This window comes from Rhinoderma darwinii, chromosome 7 (assembly GCF_050947455.1).
Source record: "Rhinoderma darwinii isolate aRhiDar2 chromosome 7, aRhiDar2.hap1, whole genome shotgun sequence".
NCBI lineage: Eukaryota > Metazoa > Chordata > Amphibia > Anura > Rhinodermatidae > Rhinoderma > Rhinoderma darwinii.
In genome coordinates, this window is record NC_134693.1 from 17,700,130 (window position 1) to 17,714,647 (window position 14,518).

At 44.8% G+C, this 14,518-nt stretch overlaps 2 protein-coding genes across 3 annotated transcripts in view; both read right to left on the reverse strand.

The window, feature by feature from the left end:
- The window catches only part of ZZZ3 (zinc finger ZZ-type containing 3), a 47,359-nt gene extending 42,706 nt beyond the window's left edge, over nt 1-4,653 (reverse strand). The window contains exon 1 of one of the 2 annotated variants that reach the window (XM_075832867.1): nt 4,549-4,652. The gene's annotated coding sequence lies outside the window, so the exon portion shown is untranslated. Of the gene's footprint in view, nt 1-4,548 lie in introns of both variants that reach the window. The other variant, XM_075832870.1, reaches the window with a different exon arrangement.
- An 8,662-nt stretch (nt 4,654-13,315) lies between these two features.
- USP33 (ubiquitin specific peptidase 33) overlaps nt 13,316-14,518 on the reverse strand; it is a 44,316-nt gene continuing 43,113 nt past the window's right edge. The window contains exon 24 of the mRNA XM_075832871.1: nt 13,316-14,137. Coding sequence (XP_075688986.1) covers nt 13,980-14,137 — 158 coding nt within the window. The 3' untranslated portion in view covers nt 13,316-13,979. The remainder of the gene's footprint in view (nt 14,138-14,518) is intronic.

The window sequence follows — 14,518 nt, forward strand, 5'->3', positions numbered from 1 at the left end:
AGCTCCTCTCATTATACAGCACTGTACACTATGGAGCTCCTCTCATTATACAGCACTGTACACTATGGAGCTCCTCTCTCATTATACAGCACTGTACACTATGGAGCTCCTCTCTCAGTATACAGCACTGTACACTATGGAGCTCCTCTCATTATACAGCACTGTACACTATGGAGCTCCTCTCATTATACAGCACTGTACACTATGGAGCTCCTCTCATTATACAGCACTGTACACTATGGAGCTCCTCTCATTATACAGCACTGTACACTATGGAGCTCCTCTCAGTATACAGCACTGTACACTATGGAGCTCCTCTCAGTATACAGCACTGTACACTATAGAGCTCCTCTCAGTATACAGCGCTGTACACTATGGAGCTCCTCTCATTATACAGCACTGTACACTATAGAGCTCCTCTCAGTATACAGCACTGTACACTATGGAGCTCCTCTCATTATACAGCACTGTGCACTATGGAGCTCCTCTCTCATTATACAGCACTGTACACTATGGAGCTCTTCTCATTATACAGCACTGTACACTATGGAGCACCTCTCTCATTATACAGCACTGTACACTATGGAGCTCCTCTCTCAGTATACAGCACTGTACACTATGGAGCTCCTCTCAGTATACAGCACTGTACACTATGGAGCTCCTCATTATACAGCACTGTACACTATGGAGCTCCTCATTATACAGCACTGTACACTATGGAGCTCCTCTCATTATACAGCACTGTACACTATGGAGCTCCTCTCATTATACAGCACTGTACACTATGGAGCTCCTCTCAGTATACAGCACTGTACACTATGGAGCTCCTCTCAGTATACAGCACTGTACACTATGGAGCTCCTCTCAGTATACAGCACTGTACACTATGGAGCTCCTCTCAGTATACAGCACTGTACACTATGGAGCTCCTCTCATTATACAGCACTGTACACTATGGAGCTCCTCTCTCAGTATACAGCACTGTACACTATGGAGCTCCTCTCATTATACAGCACTGTACACTATGGAGCTCCTCTCTCAGTATACAGCACTGTACACTATGGAGCTCCTCTCTCAGTATACAGCACTGTACACTATGGAGCTCCTCTCATTATACAGCACTGTACACTATGGAGCTCCTCTCAGTATACAGCACTGTACACTATGGAGCTCCTCTCTCAGTATACAGCACTGTACACTATGGAGATCCTCTCTCAGTATACAGCACTGTACACTATGGAGCTCCTCTCATTATACAGCACTGTACACTATGGAGCTCCTCATTATACAGCACTGTACACTATGGAGCTCCTCTCAGTATACAGCACTGTACACTATGGAGCTCCTCTCTCAGTATACAGCACTGTACACTATGGAGCTCCTCATTATACAGCACTGTACACTATGGAGCTCCTCTCATTATACAGCACTGTACACTATGGAGCTCCTCTCATTATACAGCACTGTACACTATGGAGCTCCTCTCATTATACAGCACTGTACACTATGGAGCTCCTCTCTCATTATACAGCACTGTACACTATGGAGCTCCTCTCATTATACAGCACTGTACACTATGGAGCTCCTCTCATTATACAGCACTGTACACTATGGAGCTCCTCTCATTATACAGCACTGTACACTATGGAGCTCCTCTCAGTATACAGCACTGTACACTATGGAGCTCCTCTCAGTATACAGCACTGTACACTATGGAGCTCCTCTCAGTATACAGCACTGTACACTATAGATCTCCTCTCATTATACAGCGCTGTACACTATGGAGCTCCTCTCATTATACAGCACTGTACACTATAGAGCTCCTCTCAGTATACAGCACTGTACACTATGGAGCTCCTCTCATTATACAGCACTGTGCACTATGGAGCTCCTCTCTCATTATACAGCACTGTACACTATGGAGCTCTTCTCATTATACAGCACTGTACACTATGGAGCTCCTCTCTCATTATACAGCACTGTACACTATGGAGCTCCTCTCTCATTATACAGCACTGTACACTATGGAGCTCCTCTCTCATTATACAGCACTGTACACTATGGAGCTCCTCTCATTATACAGCACTGTACACTATGGAGCTCCTCTCATTATACAGCACTGTACACTATGGAGCTCCTCTCATTATACAGCACTGTACACTATGGAGCTCCTCTCATTATACAGCACTGTACACTATGGAGCTCCTCTCATTATACAGCACTGTACACTATGGAGCTCCTCTCATTATACAGCACTGTACACTATGGAGCTCCTCTCATTATACAGCACTGTACACTATGGAGCTCCTCTCATTATACAGCACTGTACACTATGGAGCTCCTCTCATTATACAGCGCTGTACACTATGGAGCTCCTCTCATTATACAGCACTGTACACTATGGAGCTCCTCTCATTATACAGCACTGTGCACTATGGAGCTCCTCTCATTATACAGCACTGTGCACTATGGAGCTCCTCTCTCATTATACAGCACTGTACACTATGGAGCTCCTCTCTCATTATACAGCACTGTACACTATGGAGCTCCTCTCAGTATACAGCACTGTACACTATGGAGCTCCTCTCAGTATACAGCACTGTACACTATAGATCTCCTCTCATTATACAGCGCTGTACACTATGGAGCTCCTCTCAGTATACAGCACTGTACACTATGGAGCTCCTCTCATTATACAGCACTGTACACTATGAAGCTCCTCTCATTATACAGCACTGTACACTATGGAGCTCCTCTCAGTATACAGCACTGTACACTATGGAGCTCCTCATTATACAGCACTGTACACTATGGAGCTCCTCATTATACAGCACTGTACACTATGGAGCTCCTCATTATACAGCACTGTACACTATGGAGCTCCTCTCATTATACAGCACTGTACACTATGGAGCTCCTCTCAGTATACAGCACTGTACACTATGGAGCTCCTCTCAGTATACAGCGCTGTACACTATGGAGCTCCTCTCAGTATACAGCGCTGTACACTATAGAGCTCCTCTCATTATACAGCGCTGTACACTATGGAGCTCCTCTCAGTATACAGCACTGTACACTATGGAGCTCCTCTCATTATACAGCGCTGTACACTATGGAGCTCCTCTAATTATACAGCACTGTACACTATGGAGCTCCTCTCATTATACAGCACTGTACACTATGGAGCTCCTCTCAGTATACAGCACTGTACACTATGGAGCTCCTCTCATTATACAGCACTGTACACTATGGAGCTCCTCTCATTATACAGCACTGTACACTATGGAGCTCCTCTCATTATACAGCGCTGTACACTATGGAGCTCCTCTCATTATACAGCACTGTACACTATGGAGCTCCTCTCATTATACAGCGCTGTACACTATGGAGCTCCTCTCATTATACAGCACTGTACACTATGGAGCTCCTCTCATTATACAGCACTGTACACTATGGAGCTCCTCTCATTATACAGCACTGTACACTATGGAGCTCCTCTCATTATACAGCACTGTACACTATGGAGCTCCTCTCATTATACAGCACTGTACACTATGGAGCTCCTCTCAGTATACAGCACTGTACACTATGGAGCTCCTCTCATTATACAGCACTGTACACTATGGAGCTCCTCTCATTATACAGCACTGTACACTATGGAGCTCCTCTCAGTATACAGCACTGTACACTATGGAGCTCCTCTCTCAGTATACAGCACTGTACACTATGGAGCTCCTCTCATTATACAGCACTGTACACTATGGAGCTCCTCTCATTATACAGCACTGTACACTATGGAGCTCCTCTCATTATACAGCACTGTACACTATGGAGCTCCTCATTATACAGCACTGTACACTATAGAGCTCCTCTCATTATACAGCACTGTACACTATGGAGCTCCTCTCATTATACAGCACTGTACACTATGGAGCTCCTCTCATTATACAGCACTGTACACTATGGAGCTCCTCTCATTATACAGCACTGTACACTATAGAGCTCCTCTCATTATACAGCACTGTACACTATGGAGCTCCTCTCAGTATACAGCACTGTACACTATGGAGCTCCTCTCATTATACAGCACTGTACACTATGGAGCTCCTCTCAGTATACAGCACTGTACACTATGGAGCTCCTCTATCATTATACAGCACTGTACACTATGGAGCTCCTCTCATTATACAGCACTGTACACTATGGAGCTCCTCTCATTATACAGCACTGTACACTATGGAGCTCCTCTCATTATACAGCACTGTACACTATGGAGCTCCTCTCATTATACAGCACTGTACACTATGGAGCTCCTCTCATTATACAGCACTGTACACTATGGAGCTCCTCTCTCAGTATACAGCACTGTACACTATGGAGCTCCTCTCATTATACAGCACTGTACACTATGGAGCTCCTCTCATTATACAGCACTGTACACTATGGAGCTCCTCACAGAGTCAACCCCATAACGTTTTCCTGACATGGAGGAGTGGCCAGCGCGTTGCTATGTATGACAGGAAGTGGCCGTGTGCCGGCGGCTCTCACCTGTCTGGTACCCGCTGATCACCGGATCCACATCGGGGAGCCAGGCCGCTGCACACTCGCCGGATGCCCCCTCCACGCCGACGCCACTTCCGCTTTTAGTAGAGCGACGCCTGCTGGAGCTCGAAGAACTTGCACTGCCTCATTTCTAAGTCAATAAATTACCTACTACCGATATGGAGAACGTGCTCAGCGGATTGGAGTGCAGGTGGTGCTGTGTTATAGGGGAGGATAGCAGAGTGTAATAGGAGAGGGGTGCAGTGTTATAGGGAGGATAGGAGAGGGGTGCAGTGTTATAGGGAGGATAGGAGAGGGGTGCAGTGTTATAGGGAGGATAGGAGAGGGGTGCAGTGTTATAGGGAGGATAGGAGAGGGGTGCAGTGTTATAGGGAGGATAGCACAGTGTGACAGAACCAGTGCTGTGTTATAGGGAGGATAGTAGAGGGGATGCTGTGTTATAGGGAGGATAGAAGAGGGGGTGTTGTGTTATAGGGAGGATAGTAGAGGGGGTGCTGTGTTATAGGGAGGATAGAAGAGGGGGTGCTGTGTTATAGGGAGGATAGAAGAGGGGGTGCTGTGTTATAGGGAGGATAGCACAGTGTGACAAGAGGAGGTGCTGTGTTATAGGGAGGATAGAAGAGGGTGCTGTGTTATAGGGAGGATAGAAGAGGGGGCGCTGTTATAGGGAGGATAGAAGAGGGGGTGCTGTTATAGGGAGGATAGAAGAGGGGGTGCTGTGTTACAGGGAGGATAGCACAGTTTGATAGGAGAGGGGGTGTGGTGTCATAGGGAAGATTTCACAGGGTAATAGAAGAGGGGTGCAGTTTTAAAGGGAGGATAGCACAGTGTGATAGAAGAGGGGGGCTGTTACAGGGAAGAGCACAGTTTGCTAAAAGATGGGGTTCTGTGTTACAGGGAGGATAGCACGCTGTGATAGAGGGGGTGCTGTGTTATAGGGAGGATAGCTCAGTGTGATAGAAAGGGGGTGCAGTGTTATAGGGAGGATAGTACAGTGATAGTAGATGGGGTACAGTATTATAGGGAGGATAGGACAGTGTGATAGAAGGGTGCTGTGTTACAGGGAGGATAGCACAGGGTGATAGAAGAAACTTTTTTTTGTGTATGGGCTGAAGTGTGACAGCCAATATCATGAAGTGGACGGGGTTAAAACATCCTGCAGCCAATCAGATGATGAAGGTGACAGCAGCAGGAGTTGAGGGTGTTGATCTTGTGTGAGGTAGTGACCTGTCCACTCATGAGACAGAGCTGAATGTGAAGAGGCAGTTAAAAGGGATTGTCCAGCAAATAAAAACAATTTTTAAAACCGCTCAAAATGTTGTACAAACATAACCAGGCGGCGGAGGGGTGAGGTGAGTATGGCATTTTTATTCGCTGGACAACTCTATTAATGAATGGGATTGGGATCGACAATTTGTTTACCAGGAGAGGAGCATGCGTGTTAGAGACAGTGACCTTTCCATTACTGATTATATTAGCGAGGACAGGGTTGCATGTGACAGTGTCATGAAGAGGACACTGTAGCCAATGAATGAATAGAAATGACAGCAGTAGAGGAGTGTGTTGATCTTGTGGCAGGCAGGGACTTCAATATATAATACTGCAGAATACCCTGCGGACAACTTATTACACAAACCTATGAAAATGTCTGACTGTACTACACTCTTTTGGGCTCAGTTGGGTTAAAGGAGACCTACGGATGCGCTTGGTATGGACACTGGGAGTTTTTGCTGATATACATGTTAAGCGCAGATCACCAACGCAATGTGAACAGGGACTTAAACTCGATAGTCAATATGATTAGATTTTTGGTTCCAGCATTCCGGGAATGGCCCCTTTGAGAAAACAGACAGGTAGGCTTAGTTTTCCAAAACCAGAGTAGTGAAAGCTGCGGCCCATTGTTCCCGGAGAGCCTGGTCAAGTGGCGTGTTGTAGTTTCCCCATAGCTGGAGAGCCAAAGGTTATAGTGATGTCGCCTTCACCTCCAAAATACCTGTTTGAATGTGATTGGTTGCCAAAGTCAGCAACACATGGTATGTACTAGAACTTATACATGACCCCGCACCATGTGATAAAACAAAATTGTAGATGGAAAAGCATTTCAATCGCTTAAGAATTTGCTTTGATTGTATAAGAAATAGCATTAACCAGAACTCCAAGTCAGGTGACGAGATCATAGCAATAGGTCAGCAATTCATATTGTGCCTACAACTAGGACGGGGGTCTCAGCGTGGGTGCAGCCATAGTACGTACAGTATGATCAGTCTTATCAGTACATGACACTTCTGTAGAATACTTGTAGGAAAAAATAGTGGGATTTACGGAGGCGCTGCGCTCCACTTTGGGCAGGAGGTATAAAATAGAAGTCTTGGAACAGTGCTTGGAAAGCATAGGTTGCTAAGGCTTCTTTCACATATGCGATGGAGGTTCCGGCAGGGATTACCAGAGACAATAGCGCAGCATTCTGCGCTATTGTGTCTGGTGAAATCACGAACACCTATTCGAAAGCCAACGAAATCCATTTAACTCAATGGGTTCCGTCGGCGGTGTCCGTTGTGCAACAGAAGCATTGCTTCCGTTATTCCTTTGTTCTGCTCCTCTGACAGAGAACAACGGAACGTCACGGTGCAGGTGTAAACCAAGCCTTAAACATGATAAGAAGAGTCCGACCGGTTTCAGGACTGGACTAGTCTCTTCAGATCTGTGTTGCTCTGATGGAAACGAGGAAGAAAAGCGTATCAATCGTGACTGTCAAGCGCCGCCTTGTAGCCAGTGGCTTGACGGGATGTGTTGCAGCATCAAAATCATTGCCTCGATCATCAATAATAAGAAGAGGGTGTTGTGGGCTAACAAGAACAGGAGCTGGGCCACTAGTCACTGGAGGAAAGTTATTTTTACATGCAAATTGAAGTTTGAAGTGTTTAGGTCCAAGAAGGGTAAGTTAGTTCATCGTGCGACAAATGAGCGCATGTTTCCAGCTACATTCAGCCCAGTCAAGCATGGAGGAGGTTTCATTATAATCTGGGAATGGTGATGCGAATTATAATCCGGAGGTGGTGCGGTTGGTGATTTACCAAAAATCAGAGGAATCATGGACTCCAAGTGCCACCACATCATCCTGTTGCCCTACGCTATCCCTTACGGCACCCGCCTTATTGGTTGTGGTTTCAAACTTCAAAAAGATAATTACCCAAAACTTACCTCCTGTCTGTACAAAAAGTATATTCACCCAAAAGAACGACAGAACCTAAAGGGTATAAAGATGGCCTGTCACCTCTCCTGACATGTCTCTTAGTAAATCCTTGCATGCTCCATGAAATAAAATGCTGTATAACCATATCATAGTACTTTGCATTGTGCCATTCCTCTGTTATTCCTCCCGGAAAAGTACAAATGCATTAAGAACTAGGCATTCCCATTTCCCTTGTCAACAGGGCATGTCCCTATACAATCTGACACGGATTGAACAGTGTTAGGCCCCATGCACACGAACGTAAAAACGCCCGTAATTACGGGCCCATAGACTTCTATTGGCCACGGGTACCCTCCCGTTTGCTTACGGGAAGGTGCCCGGGCCGTTGAAAAATATGGAACATGTCCTATTTCAGCCCATAATTACGGCACAGGCAGGCCCATAGAAGTCTATGGGGCTCCCGTAATTACGGGTGGCTACGTGTGTGTGCACCCATAATTACGGGAGCGTTGCTAGGCAACTTCAGGGAATAGTCACTGTCCAGGGTGCCGAAAGAGTTAACTGATCGGCAGTAACTCTCAGCACCCGGGACAGTGACTACCGCTAGAGTTAATAGTATTAAAAGTTAACTTACCCAGAACTCCCTGCTTCTTCCTCCAGTCCGGCCTCCCGGGATGACGTTTCATCCCATGTGACCGCTGCAGCCAATCACAGGCTGCAGCGGTCATATGGACTGCCGCATGAACCAGGGAAGTCGGCCATTTCCTAGACGGGAGCAGAGGGGTGGGGAGAAGACTTTGCAGACCGGGCGGCATGGCTTCCAAGAGTGATAAATCAGCACAAACCGTTTAAATTCCCAAATATTTGCCCTGTACACAGTAACATCGCTATTAGTTTGGGAGAGATGGAAGGCCCAAATCAATGCTTCATACATTTGCCATATCCAATTGACCTAAGACTCCATCCTATATAGGGCTAGGGCTCCACAGTGTCTGGGTAAAATCACAGGATCGCTGCGGCGGATTAAATGTTTTGTTATGGAAAAAAAAAAACCTGCGCGCTATCGTGATACTAATAAGGTCCTGGCCTTATTCAGAGCTTCAAGCTGCTGCAAACAGTGACCCTGACTGCTAAAATGACAAACGCTTGTTCCCGATCACTGAGCTGTGTAAAAAGGGGAGCGATCAGCCCATGAATGAGTAAACGCTCGTTCGTTGACTGATCAGATCTTTTATGCGGCTAGAAAAATGGTCACTAGTCGGCAGCACATCTCCCTGTGTAAACGTGATGTGCTGCCGAGAGGATGTAAAACGTATGTGGACGAATAACCGTACTAAAAATCATTCGTCCCCGTACGGTCAATCATTGCTGTATTGTCGATTGGCGCTGGTTTAATGGTGTAAAAGGACCATAAGTAGCTCATTTTTGCATCGTCCTGAATGATCGTACTTGTGGTACTTCTAATGTTCACCTACTTTTAAGAATGAAGAAAAAAAAAAATAATTACTCCATACAAAGACTTTGCAGATGCCCTCATCATCAATACCAATGTATGTGATGTATAAGTGCAGAAGGCCACCCCTCCCCCAGTCCAGGCAGAGGGACTGCCCATGTAATTGGTCATGCACATATAAATTACACGACATGCAATTAAACTTGTCCTTCTTTATTGACGATTTAATTTACAATGAGCAATTAAATAATTAAAAACTAACATTCACAACATGCTAACAATCACATCTAGCCATTCAATGATTCGCATCTGTGCAATAGAAAGGACAAGTTACAGAGGGGATACATTTTGAGACGACCCGTTGTCCAGGACTCCCAGCAGATCTTACAATGAAATGCTGGTAACCTGGGGCATCACATCTATGGTAGTGGTCATGTTTAGGTGGCAGAGGGTAGGTTCTCCCAACCAGCTCAATACTCCCTGCAGAACTGGAAAACCCGGAGAATTTCATGTACTGTACATAGAAGAAATGGAACAAAAACCGCGGCGCCACATAGTGCAGGTTACCCAGTCACGTATGCAGTTGAAGTATCAAGGTTTATTGTAGATGACAAGGCTACGCGTTTCAATGCCGCACCGTTATGGCCTGATGAAGATGCCGATGCGGCATTGAAACGCGTAGCCGTGTCATCTACAATAAACCTTGATACTTACTTCAACTGCATACGTGACTTACTACTGTTCACGGGTCTGTATCTTATCCCGAGTGTAGCAGCGCCCTTCGTAGACTCCCTTTTCTCCTGTACCTATAGCATGTACTGTACATAGCAAGACGTTTCTTTAAGGTGGGTTAAGGTCCACTATGAACTATGGGCATCTAGCATTGGACATTATTAGAAGACATGTATTTGTGCACAATATATACATAATGCAGGGCCTACAAGCTTCTTGTGGCACAAGGTCTTGAAAAAGTCAAGATAATACAGAGCACCTTCTATATAATATGGAGAGAAAAAAAGTCCATATTTCTTTTATGACGTGTAAGAAGCGCAAACCCATTTAATGCTGCCCGTCCCTGGAAATCTGGCTTAAAATAGAACGTCATTATAATCGATTATATATGACGAGGTGACAACTCTAATCTCTACTTGCATAGGCTGATCTGCAGCCACCTGACACTGTGATGAAGCTTAATCTACAGCAGCAGTCTTTAACCTGTGGCTGTCAGGGCATGCTGGGTGTTGTAGTTTTGCAACAGTTAAAGAGGGTTGGAGATCACGGATTACAGGACGATGGTCTTCACATTTTAGGTTGCAGTTTAGTTGGCACAATAAGCATTTACTACATCATTTATGGGCATCTAATAGATGGAAATAGTCTATTGCAGACCGGTCAGTGACATCTGACAACTTCTGTTTTTTATCTATGCCGAGTTCTCCATTAATCCTACAGATGGTGTATTGATGGTCCATATCAGTGGTTTCTAACCTGTGGCTCTACAGCTGCAGTGACAGTACAACTTACAAAATGGCTTGTTAGGGCATACTGGGAGTTGTAGTTTTGCAACAGCTGGAAAGTCACAGGATGGAGATCCCCGGTCTAGAAGTCCTATTCTTTGCTATTCCCTTTGCACTGGCATACATACGGTTATATTCAAAATATTGGGCGCTATTTAAGATTGAAAAAGGATTCGTTCAAATTACACAATGCAAAAAACAGTCCAACCAGTCGGCTAAAAAACATATTGGAAGCAGTCGAGCCCCCTCTCTGGATCCGATTGGCTGATAGGGCTCAATCTAGCTCGCTAGCTTATATCATCACTTGTAGTGCTTATAGATGCCCTAACATCATGGGCTCTGACCAGAGATGCCCACTAATCTAAATGTATATTATAAAAGATTAGTAATTCCACCCATTCTATAAACATTGATACAATCAGCAGCCATGTGTAAATATGCCACGAAAAGCCCCGGTCCACATGGCATATTAAGTAGACATCACGGGGGGGGGGGGGGGGGTTTACATGGTTGCCTATCGATTCTATGGGCACCAGGTATATGCTGTCAGCTAAGCCACGTCATGTACACTATGTAAACATTTGAGGTCAGGACGCTGCAAACGGCACTTACTGCACCTGAAACGTATATTTATTTAAAGAGAACTTGTCGCCTTTTTTTTTATCGTAATTGCTTACAGCAGCCCACGACTCCATTTTGCTTTTTTTCCTTTAAATAATATATACAGAACTATTTTCAGCACCATTGGTGTCGCCACTTTGAATACATTAGCGCTGATAGGGATCTGTGGTGGCAGCACTGACCCTGTCCAGCTTCTTCTCTACTGACCGACACGGAAATAATGCCATTTTTTTTTTTTAGCCCTGTGTGAATGTTTAGAAAGGAAATAAAGGCTGCTGTCCAGATCTCAAGTCAAAGAGACCCAGGTCTTCTATACAAAAATACAAAAAGTTTATCCTTGGTAGTTTTAACAGTGCAAATTACAAAGTTTTTTATCTTTTAAAAAAGTTCTTTTGACTTGTACAATAAAAGAGAAAGGTGACAGGTGCTCTTTAAGAAAGAAGGCCATATGCGGTGCAGGTTTTTTTTTAGCCTTACAATAGGAAAGAATTAGGCTATGTGGGGGAGGGGAGATATCGAGCGTTCCCATTAACTAGAAGTGCTCAATATTCCATAGATTTTCTAACATTAGAAAATCTTCATTTGGTACACCGAATCTTCCCCTTTTATCCATAGGATCCAGCGACACAACATTTCTGATCAATCACTGGTCCTGAAGAGCCTTCTATGGCCGACTTCATTGTAATTTTCTATTGTAACTCATTGCCTTTGGGTACTTTTTATCTTGCCCTGCTTTACTTCGGAGTATTATCTAGCTTCTTCAACTCCCATCCACCGCTGATGGTTGTCTGGTTAAGGAAACCCACATCCTATTAGGGAATTTTTAGGTAATAGAGTGGGGTCCCCATACAAGACCCTTATCCATTGGCAGGAGAGGGGCTACAAAAAGTCTCTCTCTCCAAACCAAATCAGGCCCATAGGTTACACAGACTGCCCATTATTTTCAATAACTGTGTAATGCCTAATTTCACCTGCGGTGGCGCTGCAGGGAAACGCAACAGATTGTAGCCGTCTAACAAAAAAGGATTGCGCAAAGCGGTCAATCCTGCTAGGTAGTTCATTCCCTATATTATTTTTTCATATTCCTGAAATGCACATGGAAATCCCAGACAGCTTTGATGTAGAATAAAACATACAGGAGTCAGAGAGGTGCATTCCATATAATGCAAAAAAAAACGCTAGCAAGTGTGCCGCGCTCCGCTAGCAAGTGTGCCGCGCTCCGCTAGCAAGTGTGCCGCGCTCCGCTAGCAAGTGTGCCGCGCTCCGCTAGCAAGTGTGCCGCGCTCCGCTAGCAAGTGTGCCGCGCTCCGCTAGCAAGTGTGCCGCGCTCCGCTAGCAAGTGTGCCGCGCTCCGCTAGCAAGTGTGCCGCGCTCCGCTAGCAAGTGTGCCGTGCTCCGCTATGGGGGTTGTAAATAATATTATTATTGTAATAATATTTTATTTTAAAATGCTGAAACTAGACAAGTGCAAACTACTCTATAACAGTAACAATCACCAACCTCTGTACAAACGTGTCTGGCGACGATGGGTTGTGCTTTCCGGTAAACTTCAGACTGGTTCCGCTGTGCCGTCTTATACTACGGTGGTCCATTTTAATAGGACCTCTATACAGGGGCAGTCACTCTTGGGCACCTTACACCTTCCTGAACCTGTGCTTTTCGGTCCTAAGTAGATCTCTACTTATGGAGAACGACATTTCAAAACCAGTAAAAAATAAACTCAATTCTATAAATATACAAACAACGCTTCTTCAAGCATCGACTAAGATCAATATCAAAATAAACCCATTTTTTTCCTTCTTTTATGTCAGCGCATGCCGTGCACTAAAACATATTTTGGCTCAAGGTTAGACATTCGATACAATAATCAAAAATAAAAGCCACCAGGTAATTGGGGATTCCTTCATTTGCTTCTATTTTCATGGGATGGTAGGGCCCCCCCAAAACCTGACAAGTAAGCAGAGTCACTTTATTATTAATCCGGACATAAATTTATTACTACATAGAAAAATACTATTTTAAAGGGTGAAAGGGAACGAGAGAGGCATAGATTTTACTAGTTATTTGAGAATAAGTGCGTATCTCAATTGCTCGGCACATTCCAAGAAAATGTGCGATGACTTAAATAATATAAAATAAAAATAAAAGAGGGGGGGTCCCAAGATCTGTGTCTCTACACACATGGCCAGCCCGGCTGACTAGGTCCTGACGTGGCGGGATGAAGGGCAATGGGGCAGGGATAGGGCTGGGGAACACTCGTATAATCAAATGAATAGATTACAAGGCATGGCAGAATCTATTACATGCACAACCTCATACGTAATGCGACTTTCCCAAGCCAAGGACAGGTTCGGGGCTTTGGTTATTATTTATAAGTCAGCAGGATTAAAAGGAAGATTAGAAAGACTTAGTTTAATACATTTACATGGGTCATCTGAAACAAAAAGACTCTGGATTCGCCCCGCGCGCTCTTAGAAAACATAAATAGGACATAAATTTCGCAGCCAAAAAGAACGATAAACGCCGTCTAATTGTAGAATAGAACGGAAGGAATGGATTTCAACAGTAAAAATGAAGAAACAAAAATATATTAGTGACTCTGATGATGTAACGCTAGAGCCAATAAAGAGGATCATACATTCCGTGTCTCCACGTCAATCTTCTCTTCCGACTGTTCGGCTTCAGAATTAGCCACTGGGACAGTCTGTCTTAGGGTAATCTCGGGACCGCCGCCGTAGATGGAGTGGAGAAAATGCCAGGTTTCTTCTGATATCTGTCCGGAATCTGCTCCTGTAGTTCACAAAGCACAAAGTGAAATATTCAAGAAGGAGATATCAAGGGTGTAAGGACACTTTTACACGAGCCAATGATTGGACGAACGAGCGTTTATATGAAAACGATCGTTTCGGATAATTGCCCTGGGTAAACAGAGCAAAGATCAGCCGATGAATGAGCAAATGTTTGCCATTTTTTCCCCAGAAACAGTGCCACTCGTGGACTGTGTCTGGTATTGCAGCTCAGCTGATAGGTGGGTACAATTGTATCCAGGACAGGCAAATGGTATGTGAGCTTAAGCACTAATGCAAACAAACGTGCGTGCCACTTGAGTCCCGTCCGTGATATGTGGAAAGATAGAACATGTCCTATCTTTCCACGGATCAGAGAGTTGGG